This window comes from Thermobia domestica, chromosome 13 (assembly GCF_964235325.1).
Source record: "Thermobia domestica chromosome 13, izTheDome1.hap1.1, whole genome shotgun sequence".
NCBI classification, from domain to species: domain Eukaryota; kingdom Metazoa; phylum Arthropoda; class Insecta; order Zygentoma; family Lepismatidae; genus Thermobia; species Thermobia domestica.
This window is the reverse complement of record NC_137466.1, coordinates 216,668,973-216,687,870: the sequence shown is the minus strand read 5'-3', so window position 1 is coordinate 216,687,870 and position 18,898 is coordinate 216,668,973. Positions and strand designations below refer to the sequence as shown.

Sequence of the window (18,898 nt, the reverse complement as noted above, 5' to 3'; positions counted from 1 at the left end):
GCATTAAAAATCTCACGACTGTGTGATTTTTATTATATCGAGTATGGTGCCATCTTGTTTCATATTTCCAAGTTTAGTTCGAGACTATGTCATCTCCAGGATATGGCATGTTTTCAAACTAAATGTAGAGTTCAATGCTCAATATTTTCTATAACCAGTGGGGATAGATGCCTTGGTTCCAGCTTAAATGTGTGTCCACATTAGTTGATTTCGAAAATGAAATCATCTCAATTTGGTAAAAAATGTGGAGATGGCTGGTTTTCGAACTCATCGATTTAATTATATTTGTTTCACGTTTTTCTAACTTATTTCTGTGCATTTAACTTTCTTATATTATTGTCGTGGTTTCTTACACACTGTTGTTCAAGGCAAATTCACATATACAGATTCTGAAAAAGTCACGCAGCATATTTAAGGATTTTCCTAACAAGTTACTGGGCCTCGTTTTGTAATGATCATGAATCCTGAGATTTCTACTCGTCAGCATAAAGCTTATAAGTGGATTTACTCTTGGAATCAGCTACAGGCAACATGAGCAAGCTATTGAAGCAATGTCACTGTTTCCATTTCTATTTTTCTGACATCATATTGAGTAGCTCGAGAGGAACGGATTGCTTACACCTATAAACAGCAGTTAATTTGAATTGGACGAACACAGCGAAGGCATTACACGTATTATTATTATACAACATGGCTTTTAAATTTCACCTAACAATTCAAGGACAAGCAGTAATTTCTTATTAACTTACTACAAAACTTCCGAATTAACTTTCATCATACAGAATTATGTGCTTCAAAGAGTGCTCTGTGGACCACTGGTAATTTAGAGCGCGGCTCCGTTGGATAATGCAGAATATAATAATATTCCAGTAGCATCCAGATGTATCCAATAATAACTTAATTTTCTTTCCCTTGAATAATAGTATTTCAATATTTATATACTAAGTTAGGAATAATTATTTTCCAAATGAATATTTATTTTATGCAAGAAAATATTAAAATAGAAATATGCAGATTCGTCCAATTAAAAGATTTGTAGCGATATGTTCAACACAATTTTCCTCGAAATTGGTCTCAGTACGTTTTATACAAATAATAAATATACATAATTTAAGCAAAGTACTTACGATAGTGGTGTAAAATATGCACACAACGGACACTGCAATTGTTATTACATGAATATCAACTCCTGTAACTGAAAAATTATATGATACAGTATACTAACGTCTAAAAGATGATAGATGTACTGGTACTTTTACTTTCGAGAAACACTATTGGTCATTGTGACTTCGAAGACTCAATTTCTCAACTGATTTACAACATTGATGTTGCGTAGATTACAATTTTATGTTTATATATTTTATATACTACAGTCTATATGTAGTGTATGAGGTAGGCGACTTAACCTATGAGTAATATAATTTCCCTAGTAGCAAAATCGGTTAGAAAAACATTGGGAAAACGCTGGCGATGGGACATACCAACGGTGTCCCAACGCCAGGTTTGGCCACTTTAGCAACCATTTCCCACTCATTTCGCAATCAAAAGAGCGGTTCCTGGACATTTAGCCAAGGTATTTCTTGGTTGGGAAAACAGTCAATGTGAAGGTCGGGATTAGCTTTGGTTGACCAACCGTACATTAACCAACGTTCGGCCAACGTAAGTTTAACGCTATAGACTCTCACCGACCATCACCCACCGTTTTGACGAAATGCCACTCAATTCCCAACAGTGGGCCAACCAACCTAGGGGGACATGTTTCCTCCAATCTTGGAACTGAGAGGGAGTCTCCCCAATAATCTGATTTGAAATATGTTTTTTTTTGCGGAGAAATGTAATGGTTTCTGACCGATTGTCACAAAGGCAAGTAGGATGAAATTAATGTCTCCTAGTGTTCCTCATGACAAATAAAATACAATATTAAAATAAAGACTGCTTGAAAATATGATTTAAATAATTAATGAAAATTTACGTATGTAATTCCTACTTGACAAGGAAAGGTAATATAAAGTCGTAATTTATACCAGCCCCTGAAATAGAAGCAATATCACATAAGTAAATGTAATTAAGGATCAAGTATGATTTTATCTACTATAATCGAAGAACTGCAGACATTATGCGTTAGTACACAACCTACGTGATTACTAAACGTATCGTAACTAAAAGCAGGATGAGATTATCACCGCAACATTTTATAGCAGTCATCTGTCATTGGTAGATCAGGTTTATTTAATGGTGGTGCCGCCAATTGACGTGCAATTACATCTAGTAAAACATTTTAAGTCACTAATGAAAAGGAATCTCAAGTATAGAATAGAGGATAGAATGAGGGGATTGGGGCATATTCTTCCGACAATAAATCGATCATAATGTCTGGTGAAGCCAAAGTGACTAGTTAGCGAAAATGCTATACTGATTATTTTTCTACAATAAACTTATTGTTTTGCTTAGTGGATAGCTTAAATCAGATTTAAGTCTGTTAGAACCAAAGCTTGTAGAAAGGAAAGTATTATATATTATTAGAATTGAGTTGTTTTATACGTTTTTAAAGGGATTTCATAAATCCATATATAATATTAATATTTAATATATTTTTGGTTTACGAGTACCTAATCTTACCTAACCCCTGCTCACCTCACCTTACCTTATCTAATCTCATCTCATTTAACCTAGCCTAATCTTACCTCATCACAACTTACCTAACCTAACCTAAACTAAACTAACCAAATAGTTTTGTACTAAAATAAAGTTAACATCCTGCTATTTATTAAATACTTCAATTTCAATTTACAAGCTACGTGTATTAAGAAACTAATCTAATCTAACCTAACCTAACCTCTCCCACCTCACCTCACGTAATCTAACTGAACCTAACCTAACATAACCTCACCTCACTTAACCTAACCTATCCTAAAGTAACGTAACCTCACATCAGCTCACTTAACATAATCTAACCTAATTTCACCTAACTTAACCTAACCTAACATCACCTGACATCATCTAAACTAAACTAAGCAAATAGTTTTGCACTAAACTTAAGTTAGCGTCATGTCATTTATTCACTATTTAATTTTACTTTACAAACTACAGGGATTGAGAAGTGCTTCTGGATTAAAATTCCCTTTTTACCGAAATTCGCAGAGCATTTACTGGCAAAATTACGAAAATACAATTTATTACGAATTTATTACGAATAAATTATGAAGCAAGTTATTTATTGCTTATTTATTCGTTCTTATTTTTCGTTCTTTTTCGAAAGTTAGAAGTAATAGTTCGATGTACTTATTGATTTCAGGTCCTGATTCTGTGGGGGTCTGGAAAATTTACGCATCACTTTGCAAAGGAAAACGAAGAAGTGATTTGCACTTTGCAAAGAATAAGTGCTTATAAAAAAACAACCGTGTAAAATGCTAATGTTCACCGGGGGATTATTTCTAAATGACTTAGAAATTTGTAATCTATGTTTAAGAGTTTAGTGACAAGTTTCAAATCATTCCAAGTGCTCAAACTTATGTGTATTTATGCAATATCAAAATTATCTTATCCTATTCTTCCTTATGCACATTCCCTTAATCGTTGACGCACCAGCTTCGCGTGGACTCCCATAGATCCCTTACTGCTTCTCTGTTCTTAGTCAATTAGATCGAATTTTCGCCTTGGAGGCAACATAACACTAGTTCGTTTGTTTATTTTGTACAATCGCTTTAATGGCATACGTCAGGATGTGTGTTTATACGCCTAATGGCAAGTCATCGTAGGATTAATGTGCACCCAAGAATGCAACTCTAGAAATAATTCTCAAAGTCACTACACTGTAAAAAATGAGGTCTTGAAATAACACAAAATGACTGCCACTTTAGCGTGTTACTTATATGTTAATTCAGCACCATTTTTTTTTTTTTTGCTAGTCGTGGACCACTAGCTCCCGCCCAAAGGGTACCGCCCTTTATATCGGGAAGTGGAGTAAAGGAATGATGCGATTAGGGAATTGTGGATGGGTACTAGTAGATTTATTAAACTTTATTTCAACATTTTATTTTACATCATCATAAATATATTAATGCATTTACTGATCAACACAGTAGTATAACATATATTAACAAAAGGGTTGGACATTATGGCCGTTAACCATAATCATATTGGAAGGGGGATGGGAATCAATGGTAATGAGGTGCACAAGACGTCACAGCAACGGGTTTTGTTAGCAAGACAGATGTGTGTTATCTTCTGATCCGGGGGCAACTCCGGATCTGATGGAGACAGGGGAAGCCCAGTTAGACAAGAGGACTACTGTTCAGCACCAAGACATCGCCTTCCGAGCATATCAGAAATAACTAGTTACTACCTCAGAGGTTTTGCATTTGTATTTATCATTTAATATGAGCAAAGCTTTGAGAAATATCTTTAGCAATTATGCCAAGTAACGAATAATTCTAGTTTTTCTGTAATCGGTCACAATAATATTGTTGTAACCTGTGAATCGTTTGACAACAGTTACACAGACAACAGTTCTGCCATCTTATATTCATATATGCTGAGACACAAGAATGACACATAAAGAAAGCAGATGGAAGCACAGCTATCTCTGTAACTGTTGTCAGATGATTCACAGGTTTACAACAATATTATTGTGACCGATTACAGAAAACATAGAATGTTATTAGTTATTTGCCATAAATGCGAAATATGTTTAGCAAAACTTTGCTCATACCAAACAATAAAAAACAATACAAATACTTACAGCGAGTTACGAGATATTTGTGATATGCTCTGAAGGCGATGTGGCTGGTGTTGAATTGACACAAAAGTAACACGCTAAAGTGGTAGTCATTTTTTGGTATTTCAACATCTCATTTTTTGCTGTGTACAGGTGAATATTGTCGTGAAATATTCCAATTCATATCGGTTTGCATACTCATCTGAAAGTTATTATTTCAACATGTGCCAAGATTATAATAGTACTGAATGTTTCAGGAAAATCTTCAAAGCAGAAAAAGTGATAAAAATGTTTCCTTGTAAAAAAGTGAATTATTGTAAATCTGCAGACAATATAGACTATCTAAAATTAATTCTACTTTTTTCATGTGTTAACACAAGCCAGTACGAAATGAGAGATTTCAATGAGAAAGTCTGCATATTTCTTTTCCGTATAGTAATTTTAGTTTTCCATTTTAATGCTTCCCTGTTTTACTTTCTCAAGTAACGGTCACACACACACACACACACACACACACACACACATATATATATATATATATATATATATATATATATATATATATATATATATATATATATATATATATAACGATAACGTACACGAATTTTAGAGAACGCTCTATATTATATAAACATATGGAAATAATTGAGAAACTGGCAACAGTGATAGTACGGTGGAAGGTAGTATTCTTAATAGGATTGGAATTTTAAAAATACCAAACTTAAAGATTTAGGAATAACTCTTCGCTGTTCGCATCACTGTAAAAAACTGTCTGCTCTCACGCTCGCGCACCTTATACCAAAGGAGGGTACAAATGTATATATTTTATTGCATATTTTATGTCACAGACACCCGAGTTGACTAGCGTTCGTTACAATGTGGGCCGGACTGTAAGGAAACTTATTTCCTCAATGACAATTTTGATGAAGATGTTCTGCTTATGTATGTGGCTAAAGCTACACTGGGGTACATTTGTACCCCACTTGGGTATCTATGTTACCATATTTGTTTTAAGTATTTTATTGTTGTATTTTATTATTGTAAAAAGCAAAATCAAGTACAGGTAATATTGTAGCTTATTGGAACATATCGTTGCAATATTGTATTCATATTGCAATATTGCAAACTTTCCTGCCACAAAAATATTACGAAATTCATACAGTTCTATAGCTCATAAACACGTTTCCGTTTCGCTAACCTAACCTACTTAAACTTAACCTAAACTAACCTACACTAACAAAACAAGCATAAATTAAGAAAGTACAACCCAACGTAAACTAACATACCAATATTATTGATGCCAGAAAAAAGGATGTTTCTAATTGGAAAAAAAAGTATTCAGATACCCCTGTATCCCTGTTGGGAATCCAGAGTTAAAAAATATCATTGGTACCCGTGGGTAAAAGATGTAACGACAATTGAACGACATTGGAATAAGTTGTAGATGATCATTTATCAATACAATATGAAAATAATTTTACGAAAATAAGGAGAAATATTGAGAATCAATGACAGGTATCTTTTGCATAAATATAAAAATGAGTTTAACTAGTAGAGTATATATATATATATATATATATATATATATATATATATATAATACACTAAAGACAGCAGTTCTTAAAAAAGACACTTAATGGAGGAAGAACTGCAAGAACAATAAGCACTTCTCCATTGCAATTGCTTCTACTTCGGGCAGAATTTTGATAAAAATGTAGTTAGAGTATTTCATGATATTTCAGACATTGGGCGAATACATCGGTCCAAATACCTTTACAATCAGGTGTGTAATGTCAATATCACCGTGTTTCAAAAATAATTATTTGATTTCGGACAATAATTATTACAGAACACGGACGTACCGGCAAGGAAATAAGTGTTGTTTAAATAGATGTGGAATGGAGTTTCTGAAAATCGTCGTTAGATGTCATCCACTTCGGGGGTAAAAGTGGATCTGAAAAGGTAGAGGGACGCTTGAAGCCATGTGCCTATCTTTCCCCATTGTAATTTTTTAGAAAGTGGGGTACGCCACATGCATTTTTCGGAAGTGGGGGACGACATCCTCCGGCCTTCCGCCGCACTTTTACCCCTGATACAATGAGTTTTCTTAGTTTGCAGTCAGAAGTAAGATGCTTCCGCTCAACAGAAGGCGATTTGTGTGGTGCAGTTTGCAAAGACTGAGGCAGTGATTTAGGTTCAGCATGCTTTTCGTCGGCGTTTTGGCATTGATTCGCCTGCACGCAAAAACATTTGTCGTTAGTATCGCCAAGCTGCAGAGCTGATGAAATGGCGGAATTTAGCTATAGTCTAGATGTTCGTGCTGCTGATGGTGGACATATAGATCATTTGTTAAAGGCAACCAAAACTTGAAGATTTTGTGAGTATTTTGCATTTATCCCATTTTTGTAGTGTTTTTCCAATACATATGCCTTTTAAAATAAGGTAATTGCTTTGGAAATATCCTGTATATTGGAAAATCGGTAAATTTTAGAAAGTTACGAATTAGAGTTCAAGCTGAGTATTCATACAAATATATTATCTTACCTTGGTTAAATGCTAATGCTGGGATGTAGATCACTACTGGAATGTATAGAAGCTGGAAATATGTGAGATAATAAAAACAACAATATAGTTAGCATTATTAAATTTATGTATTTTTTGTCTTCACCAAGCAGCTAACTCTCAAGCTAAGCTGTAGCAATTGGCATTTAATTAAAAAAAAACGGTCGAGTTTTTCAACGTTACATGTGTAGTATATGTTACAAGTAACATAGACCCTATTTAAAGTATGAAACGTGATATGACAATGACCGTTTCTTATTTTATATGATGAATATTTAATAAAATAACAAATCATTTAATAAAAGGTGAAAATCAGTATTAAGGCAGGCAATATTTGCTTATATGGAGTGGACTGTACTCTACTACATTCTTTAGTCACTAGGTACACACAACATCATACAATTCACACAGTTTACGAACTTGGCATATCCATCTACTGGAACAAAGTGATCAAGGGAAGGAAAAACAATACTCAATGCTTTCCAGAAATTGGTCTGTCTAACTAAAACATTGTAAGAAAAATAAACCGTACAAATCATGTGATGCAGTATTTCGTTACAGTTCTCTCAGGGCTAAATGGTTAGTGTACGTATCTTTGGTGCGTTTGAATCCCGGCGGGAACTCATGTACTTCGAATATCGCATTATGATGTAGGTCCACGTTGCGTATAACCTCTCTGCCGAATGGAATGCTAAACTCTTGTATCATACACTGAATGAAGAAAACAGAGTATATGGTCAAGCTAATCAATTATGCAAGTCTGTTAAACATTTACAGTTACGCAAAACAAAATTTATGAACAGATATTCTTTAGAAAAAAATTGCCTCTTATTTAAAATTGCCTCTTAATTTTCGGCAAATGAATGCCCTATTTTCAAGAAACAAGTAAACGATGTATCTCTGAGACCTATACATAACAAGGCTAATTGAATTCTGCGGATGATCATGTGTCGTGTAATTCTGAATGAAATTAAGTGATAGTTTCTGGTGTAAAGTTCAATTTGATTTGGCCATAATTTTACTTTTATGCATTACTTATGAAAAGAAATGTTCAAGAGGAGACAAAAAGTTTTACCATTTTCAGCAGGAATAGAGCTGATCCCAATTGTCTTAGTTTTCGATTGAAGCGTCTTTCCAAATACTAAAAGAAAAATATATTAGAATATATTTTACCAACTGTAGAAGCATGGTAAAAAATACAAATTAAGTTATTTTGATGATCTTTCAATTTTGACATATGTTTCGCAGATTCTGATTACATTTGAGAACTAGATGAGTAACATCTACTCTTAATTAGAATGAATTATATTAAATCCTCGTATAAAACTATTTACATTAGACTTCAAATGATATAAGTACGAACTAAATAATGTACGTATTGGATTTAACTAGTTCCGTCCCGCAAGAATTCGCCTTGCTCTACATTATAAAATTACACCATGTTACTTGCAACCATGTGTTTCTACACCACGTGCTGAACACCCCGACATCCACGAAGTGGACATTGTCTACCATCCCCAACGGTTGGCAAATCAACGAAGATATAGTCACAGGCACGTAGATGACTGCTCATGGTCACAATGTGCTGTCCGAGGTAAATTTCCATATTATTCTGTTGCAGGGTTGACAGTGTAGTTAAGTTACTTTGCACTGCAGAATGTAAGTTACAGTGTCTCAGAGTTATGAGGTATGCGTCTGTGTATAAAAGACCAACATATTATTCTAGTAAATACGCGAAAATATTTCAATTATGTTCATCTTACCCACTATTGATAAATATAGGGACGTGAAATTTTCGTTTATTTTCTGTGTAAAGGAGATGTTATTTACGACAAATTGTTGCTTATTGTTCGTGTTAAACTAAAGATATACAGTATTATTTATTGTAAATCGTGTTATGTTTCCGGATAGTTATATGAAAATTTAAAATATTACGCATTTATCCGGATTAAAATAAAAATGGATTATAATATATAAATGCCGTCATTTTGAATCAAATGATAGACTTCGAATTCAAAAAAAATTTTAAGACATAAATACACGCAAATATGTCGTTATTAATTTATTGTACTGTTTCTAAGGATTTTTTTACTATCTATAATTTATCCCTTTGCGATTGACTGTAGTTGTTATTGGATGTTGGAATAATTGCGTAGGGCTGTCAACATTGCTGGTTATTGAGAAACTGATTGACGTTAGGATCGCTGTTCGGAATTCGTCCGGTTTTACAGTGACCTTGTGCTGCCATGCTACTTACCGGTCACTATAGTAGACATTTTTGGATAAAATAGGATAACGTACCAGAGAAGACATCAATCGTGCCCTGTTCATAAAATTCCAACCCTCTAAGACTCCTGGTCATTGAGAATCACTTAATCACCAAATTCTCTAAAGCACACGGTCATTGGGAGTTACAACTTCCCTCTCTAAAGGCACATTGTCACGCTACAAGAACTTGTAGCTGTCATAAAAAATTGCAACCCGATCTTTCTATTTACTGCTTAGATGTTACAACTTCCTGAAAGCAAGAAAGGTATCACCATCCATAGCGCACTCCACTCTAGTGGACAAACAGTGAACCTCCTCATTAAAAACGTGTATTTTGGCTCACTCCCCCTCCTTGTTCAAAAGAATCCGTTGTTTCGGAAGCGGCGAAACTGGGTTTTGCTTTATGTCAGCGGAGGAGCGATAGCAGGTAGCAAGCAAGTCGTCCCAGAAAGTTGCATATTGTTCAACTCGTTGCAAGATGAAAAAAAAATGTTGTGTGTCCCTTTCAAGATTATTTTTACATGGAGAAATATAGTAGGGTTTCAAGATTTTCTATGACAGCTACAAGTTCTTCTAACGTGGCAACTCGCTTTAAAGCCCGGTCACTGAGAGCCACCAATCCTATATTCTCAGAAACGCATGGTCATTGGGTTCCTTTAAACTTTACCAACAAACCTCCAAACCATTAGAGGAACTTGTACTTATTTGTAATATTTTGCATCCTTAATAAAAAGTAGGCATATTTTACAATTGTTTTTCTCTTTTTTATATTTTGTCCATCAACTAACTTGAGATAACAGAAGCATTAATGGTCAAATCTAAATAAATTATGGCCTATTTCGGCACAATTACCCTAAATTGATTCTCTAATCTTTCAATTGTCACAATTGTTTATTAAGGAATATACAAATGGACCGCACAGTTTCATCATTTATTGACGTCACACAGGTAATAAGTGGTAATTATTATGAATTAATATTCGTCACGTATTGATACTTTCTCTTTTATAATAAGGATATTCATCATTTCATTCAGTGCAAAACTTCCTAATTACGGAGATGAAGTCAATGTAAGGTAATTTGTGGAATTGGTCAAATTGTAGGAACATGAATAACACACCAAACTTCACGTACATTTTCAGAAGCTCAAGGCTATAAAAAAGTTTTATCTTTGATTTTAAGCAGAAATGTCCAATTATGAATGGACAATTTAAGATAATTAGTGTAATTTGTTCGTAGGGTATCTTCACTTCAATTGGCTCTATTTCTGTAAGCGGACATGTTGGATCAAAATTGCAAATGAACTTTGATATCCTGAACAGGTAATCGAAGTTTCTTGTTTGTTTTATTCAGTCTATCCATCCTCTGGCCAGATATATTGTTTACTCCAGAGTTGCCTTGTCTCCGTAGTTAGGAGTTTCCGACCAAAGTCGCAGATAAATTTTTCTTGCCTTCAACTACTGATATGAGCACGATGTGAAGTTTGTCAATTTAATCCCAGAAAATCCTGTTTAATTATAGTGGAATAAGTACAGTGACAATTTGCATAACAAAATTAGTTAGCGAAATTTTCTTTGGAGTCATATTCATATAAGCTAATACAACTTATTAATCAATTTTTATTTAAATTATTACACTTGAAGTTTGTAGTAATCATAATCATTGTATTGTAACTTCACCTAAATATCAATCTACTCTTAAACTAACAAATTATAATCAATTCATTGTTATAATCAATTAAGGAAAGTTAAAATAAATCATCACACCAATAACTTCCGTTCCCGATTACTTAAGAAAGCCTCGTAAAATTACAGTGTAAGTGATTAGTTTAATAAACATATATTTTCACATGATCTAAATGTTCCATCGGTAGTAGAAGTGTCACTAGTCATGTGGAATGTTTATTCGAAATACATGCATGAGTGGAAATACGTAAGACGAAATAATAATGGGAAGTATAGGAACCAATTTTGGTATAAAGTAGCAAAGAAAAACTCATAAATAACTTTTTCTGATTTATTATCGTGGAAAGTCTCATTCATTTGACTCTGTCCATTTGATTTCATGTCTTTTATCTTAACCTAAAGAGTGTGGTCGGGTGTCTTATTGAGGGTTTGGATCATATAGTATTTTGCAACATCTCTGTAGCGTAAAAATTATAATCTAAAAGTAGACTAACATTTACTACTTACTGAAACCATCACTACTTACCTCGTAGGTCGATGTGATTTGGAGCTCATAAAATACCGGTAAATTCAGAAAAGTCATTGTTGGAGCAGATGCAGCTTCCACGAAAGTGCTCATCCAGTACTGAGTTCCAAATGTGTATATTTCAGCAGGAACGCTCAACAAAGAAATCGATGATATTATGCTTCAAATGAAACAAATAAAAAAAAATAAATGTTGTGCTAGTGTGGTACATTGAATTAAAATTATGCTTATAAAGTTTACTTATAAGCGTTTTAGTCGAATAATAGTATTTTGGAAGTGATAAGTTTAGTGATATAACATAGTAGCAATAGACAAATGTATAATAGTTTCTTTATGAAACACTCGCATGCATCGTATACTCACCACCTGCCAGGAATAGTTGAAATTAGTCAACCAACTCAAAAGAAAATTTAGTAATAAATTTCTTACTTTCAAAAATCAACAAAAACATATGAAAATTATGATGTTACAAGCATAATTGTAAAGTTAACATTACACGAAAACAAGATTTTGATGATGAATTCATTTTGTGAATATGGGATTCGAATTCTGTCTCGAACTATTGGAAGTCTTGGCTAACCACTTTCATTATCTTCTTCCTATTGGAAAGTCATCTGGATTTGTTTTCCGGAACATACTAAACTTGTTTGAGTTAGGAACGAATAAATACTGAAAATTATTCAGCACCAACACACTCTGGGAAAAATAAACGAAAAGTGAAGATGGTATAGAGAAAACAAAAAAAAAATGCTTGTAATTCTTATCTCGTGTTGTTCGGAGTATTAAACTTACGCACTCAAAATACACAAATATAGAATCGTCATTACACCATTATGAATCAAAGCCTGAGTACCCATCGATGAACAGGAATCACAAGAAGACAAGGTGTAAACTTCAACCTCTAAAAGTCGGTACTGAACCTTAAAAAAGGATATGCGAATTCAAATACTTCTGAATGATGTTCACAGAAAATGCAACATGTTTCACAAAACTTAATGCAAGGATACAAGCACCTGTCACAACAGAAATATGAATAGCAAGATAGAGAGTTCATTTTGTTCTGAACAATTTCAGTTGTACGATCTGTCGGGGAATTTCTATACGGAAAGACAATGCCAGTTGACTTCTTGTATTTGAGCGAAAAGCACTAAGATTTTCGGTCGTGTAAGAGATGACGATGCTCAGGTATTACATATATATATATATATATATATATATATATATATAAAACTCTGAGTAAGAGCTATATATAGCAGCTTGAATACAATAGGACTAATGCGGATCAAATGTCTTCTGTGTGCCGTTCATGTTCTCACAATGGATACAATGGATAACCTCGGAAGGTGCTAGATTTTCCCCCGAATGGAAGAAGGCCACTAGGTAAATCAAGTAAAGAAGTAAAAAGATAGGATGTGTGAGATCTACTGCGAATCAGCAGATGAAACATTTGGACACAGGACCAAGCGACACAAGTTAGTGGAAGAAAAATATTGTAATAAATGAAGCAGTAAATATAAATATCAAAATTATGACATGATCTCACTCCTGTGCTATAATTCCCTACTATCTGAATGGCTACATCGTTACTCTTATATTTATATGTAAGCAAATAGAAAAGAATTTTAAGAAATGTAGATGTAATGGAGAATAAAAATTATAACTTGAGTGTACACATCTTAAATGAGCATGAATTGGTTTCAGTGCATAGGTAAATATCATCGTATGGACAACTTCAGTGGCAAATAGCTTAACTCCTAACTAACTAACTAACTCTATGGCCTATGGAACCCGGAGGTTCAGTGCCGCGTTCACAAAAGCTCTCCACTGACTTCTATCCTTAGCTAATTGCATCCAGTTTCTACTTTGTATTCCTATCTCTGCGAGATCCATCTTAATATTGTCCTCCCATCTGCGCCTAGGTCTTCCTAATGGTCGTTTTCCTATGGGTCTACCAGTCAAGACTTTGAAAGCGTTTCTACTTTCTTCCATTCTAGCTACATGACCTGCCCACCTAAGCCTCCTAGACTTGACGACCCTAACAATGTTGGGTAAACCGTATAAACTATATAGTTCCTCGTTATGAAGCTTCCGCCATTCCCCATTCTCGTTCCTCTTGGGTCCGAATATTCTTCTCAGGATCCTGTTCTCAAATACTTTCAGTCTATGTTCTTCCCTCAGAGTAAGCGACCATGTTTCACAACCATACAGAACAACAGGCATGATTATCGTTTTATATATTTTAAGCTTCAAATTCCTCGACAGAATTCGCGACGACAAGAGATTTTGAACCGAATAGTAACACGAATTCCCTACTTTTAGTCGACATTTAATTTCTTCGTGAATATGATTTTCGTCTGTTAATATTGATCCTAAATATTTGAAAGTATCCACTTTATCAAAAGCATTATTTAATATTTTAACGCCTCCACAATTTGCCGTATTACGGTCCCGACGCACTTCCATGTATTTAGTTTTCTCTTCATTTACTTCTAAACCCATGTCCCTGCAAGCGTTTAATAAGATCTCTGCATTTATTTCTACTGTTCTCCTATCATCCCCTATTAAATTTACATCATCAGCATATGCCATAACCTGGTGAATGCCGTTCAACTCTAGGCCCTGGTTGCTATCTTTGATTTTCCTTATAGCGTATTCCAGCACAAAGTTAAATAATAATGGCGACAATGCATCTCCTTGTTTCAGGCCATTTTCGATGTGGAAGCTCGTGGACAAAAATTTTCCTACCCGGACTTTACTTTGGGATTCACTTAAACATACCTTAATTAATCTAATTAGCTTTCTCGGTATTCCAAGTTCTGTAAGAACGTTGTATAATGTTTCTCTCCTAACCGAGTCGTAAGCCTTTCTAAAATCAATAAATAGTTGATGTACCGGGGTATTGTATTCCCACTTCTTTTCGAGTATTTGGCGAATGGTAAATATTTGGTCGATAGTTGATCGATTTCGTCTAAATCCGCACTGATAATCTCCAATAATTTCATCTGCGTAAGGGGTCAGTCTTGCTAACAGAATATTTGAAAGGATTTTATAGGATGTTGACAGAAGAGAAATGCCTCGATAATTATTACAGTCAGTTTTGTCGCCTTTCTTGTGAATTGGAACAATGATTGATTCTTTCCACTCTTGTGGCAATTCTTCCTTGTTCCAGATAAGGAGAATGAGTTTGTGCATCTTGTTCCACAATTTTTCGCCTCCAGCTAAAATTAACTCAGCCGGAATTTCATCTACACCCGGAGATTTGTGTTTCTTCAATTTCTTTATAGCGGCTTCCACTTCTATTCGATTGGGTTCTGGAATATACGGTTCTGCGGTGTGTATCTCCTTTTCTCCACGCACATTAGTTTTTGGCTGCGTGTTCAGCAAATCGTCAAAGAAATCTTTCCATCTATTTAAGAGGCTATCCGTATCGGTGAGAACTGTTCTGTCAGATTTCTTTAATATATAAGCACGAGGTTGATAGCCTTTCTTAAATTCGCTGATCCCCTTATACATGTCCCGAATATTTTTATTTTTACTATTATCTTCAAGTTCCTTAATTTTAGCTTTCAAAAAATCCCGTTTCTTTGTTCTAAAAGTTTTGGAAGTTTTCCGCCTGATATCTGCGAAATTTTGTGTAGTTGTTTCATTCGGATTTTGTAGCCACCGTAATTTTGCCTGTTTTCTCTTCTCTGCTAGTTTAATGCATTCTTGGTCGAACCATGGTTTGTTCCTACGTATTTCCGCGTGTCCCAATTTTTCTATTGCTGAACTTTTAATGCTATCTCTAATTTCAATCCAAGTATCCTCAACACTAGTGCACTCCGAGTCTTCTAAAACCGCGAATCTATTCGAAACTTCAATCTGGTATTCCTCTCTTACCTGGCTCTCTTCTAATTTCTTTAAATTAAATCTCTCCGTTTTCGGACATTGAATATTACCTTTATTCAACGATAATCTCTCCCGTATTATCGCTACTACCAGGTAGTGATCAGTGTCACAATCAGCCCCTCTAAACGACCGGACGTCTATTATGCTAGATTGTCTTCTTCTATCTACTAAAACGTGATCAATTTGATTATGTGTTTTTCCGTCTGGTGATGTCCAAGTGTATTTATGAACGTCGCGATGTGGGAATTTTGTACTCTTCACGATTAGGTTTTTGGATGTTGCAAAGTTCACGAGTCTAACACCGTTGTCATTACTTTCCTTATGCAAACTTTCGTTCCCTATAATCGGTTTGAAAATATCCTCTCGTCCTACCTTCGCATTGAAATCCCCTAATAGAACCTTCATATGGTATCGCGGGAGTTGGTCAAATATCCGTTCCACTTCTTCGTAAAAACTATCTTTTATATCGTCACCCTTATCTTCAGTTGGAGCATGTACATTTAAAACAATAATATCACACCACCGTCCCTTAAGAGTAATAAAAGAAAGTCTGTCAGTAACAAATTCAACCCGTTTAATTGCTGGTAATATTCGTTTGTGAACGAAAAACCCTGTTCCTAACTGGTGATTTTTATTTCCTTCCCCGTAAAAGAACGTAAAATTTCCGGAATTCTCAGATCCATTTCCTTCCCACCTAACTTCCTGAACTCCTACTAAGTCCATCCTGTATTTCTCTAACTCACTCGTTACAGATTTTAACGCGCCTGCCCTATAAAGACTTCTAATATTCCAAGTTCCAAATCTCATGTCCATTTTCTTTTGCTGATGTCGTGCCAAGTTATCAGTCCTTGTCCGAGGCTTTTGTGAATGTTTCTGAACAAGTACCTTTTTTTACAGGATGAGGGTGTTAGCCTTACCCAAACCCCCAAGCTGGAGGACCACTCCTAGTCGTCTGTCCGCGACTGCTTATTCAGTATATTCGCAGCTAACCTCTATATCTAGAGGCCTTCTCCTCGATCCGCAACCTGAGGACGCGCCATGCCGTGGTGACAGGAACCCACGTTAAATAGCTTAACTCCAAGAAAGAAAAAAAAAGTGAAAGATAAACTAATGCTTTTATTCACCTCTATAGATGGAATTCTTAAGAGATTTTTGTGAACACGAAATTATAAAACCTAAATAACATATTAATACTTTACTTTGTCAACATAACAGAAATATGTATTATTCATGAGATATGAACTTCAAATTTCACTCCTAGAAAATTTTAATTTTGGAGTTAGACCCTAGGAATCCAAGCGCTCCATATTTCTTATAATAATGCTATTCATATACTCTTCATATGTATTATAAATTTATTACATTTGTAATGAATATACTTTTCATATACTCTGTCATCATATGAAAAGCTCAGGGCAAGACAGTTGTAAGTTACATGTTCCAACTTTCGAGTGAGGTGTTAAAGAAAGTTCAACATTCCCATGCAATGACATTCAATGCGACATACCAAACAAGGTTTCCCTAGCACTTGCAACTACATTTTCGAAATAAATCTACCTGTATACTGATCTGAGATTGGATTCGAATCCATTCCAGATAATCACTCAATTTCACCAGATGTAACCCCTACCAGTTCCCAAGCCGCCCATATATCTGAAGTAAGCTACATTTCAGTCGTATGACTAACATAGACAGGCGAATTAAAAATAGAAAGATTTATATTTTTTTGATAGTTTGACTAACTATCTTTTTTATAAATTTGACAAATCATCTAACATATGACATTTGATTAAGTAAATTTTAATTATAACATAAGAAGACGGTGTAATGAACTCTCACAGCACAGCGGTCTTATAGTGCTGAAATTTAGAAGTGTTCATCGAAAAGAAAAAAAAACGAATCTCAATCAAACCATGGATTGTGGAAACAAACTCAGTGAAATGCGTTGATGAACCGTTATGGACATTAAATTCCACAATTGAAAATTTGTCCACCTGACCAAAACTACTAATATCCACATCAATTAATATTACACATATGTAAAAATGGATGTAATATAACAATAAATAGGATCTATACAAAAATTTAGTTTCAAGTACATATTTTGTTTATTTTCAATAAAAATATTAATTACAATTAGGACGGATGCGAAGTATAACTAAGTAGTAACCAATTTTTATTTTTCAAATTTCAACAAGAAATCCGATAACAATAGAAAAGTTCTTGAATGGGCTTGAACCCCGGACTCTTGCATACAAGTTACAATATTACTTCTTATGTCAAATGTGACCACATCATCTAAATCAATCAATAATGATTCTGTTTTGTCTACAAATTTCCAAATCAAATTATAGGAAAATCATTGTATACACTACCTTTTAACTATCTGTATATCATTCAATTTATGAAAAAAATAACACATATTTGTGTTCGTAATAAGGCTTTGAAGTAACAACCTCCTCAAAATTCTTATTTGTAATTCAATATTTAATCCATTTGTAGTTTGATTGACTCCTTAATAAAGAAAAAATACATACATAGTCGTAAATTATTCAATTCGCGATATTTTAAATAACTAATCAAAAGTGACTAGCTATTACATTCACACGAAGAATAATCCTAAAAGAAGTAATGTGTACCCTCTAAATCTTTTAATTTTAATAACTTCAGCTTTGAGAAATATCAGTTTATGTCACAATATAGAGAATGAGTGTAGGAAATTTCATTTCATTATTTTGTATAATTATGATAGGTTCTACCTTGCAATCAATGAGAATGTGATGGGGAAAATTCCCAACGTTTTTCCTCCCATTAAGTATTCCTTTGGTGTGTTCTGTCTCTGCTTAGCAAAAAAACCATAGTAAAGTCCAATAGTAACTGAAAGACAGAGCATTCCACCGAACACCGTGAAATCTAGTAAACCAAAATGTTTGGCATTTAGTATCAGTTCTTCAGTTTTATTCATTCTCCTGAAACAAAAAAAAAATATATATTTTCTGTTACTTAGTGTGCTAAATCAACAGTGCGGAATGTGCAGCAACATATCAACAGCACATTAACAAAATGTCTTTTTTTTATTCCTTGATTCCTTACATGTGCCTTTGTGGTCAAGTGATTAATTCGTTATGGGTGAATCCAAGATTCAATTGTCTTTAGGATATTAAGACTAGAGTAGAGGTTTAGATCCTACTTAAGTATATGTTATGTTATGTCTCTTACAACTTCAGTGGTGTAAAGTGTTGAATCCACC

The 18,898-nt window shown here is 34.3% G+C and overlaps 1 protein-coding gene across 1 annotated transcript in view; it reads right to left on the bottom strand.

The window, feature by feature from the left end:
• The window catches only part of LOC145667971 (uncharacterized), a 147,874-nt gene extending 129,261 nt beyond the window's left edge, over nt 1–18,613 (bottom strand). The window contains exons 1-5 of the mRNA XM_081735396.1: nt 18,408–18,613; nt 11,761–11,920; nt 8,358–8,423; nt 7,265–7,316; nt 1,128–1,195 (exon numbers count right to left, since the gene is read on the bottom strand). Coding sequence (XP_081591522.1) covers nt 1,128–1,195; nt 7,265–7,316; nt 8,358–8,423; nt 11,761–11,920; nt 18,408–18,613 — 552 coding nt within the window. The remainder of the gene's footprint in view (nt 1–1,127; nt 1,196–7,264; nt 7,317–8,357; nt 8,424–11,760; nt 11,921–18,407) is intronic.
• Nucleotides 18,614–18,898: the final 285 nt, after the last annotated feature.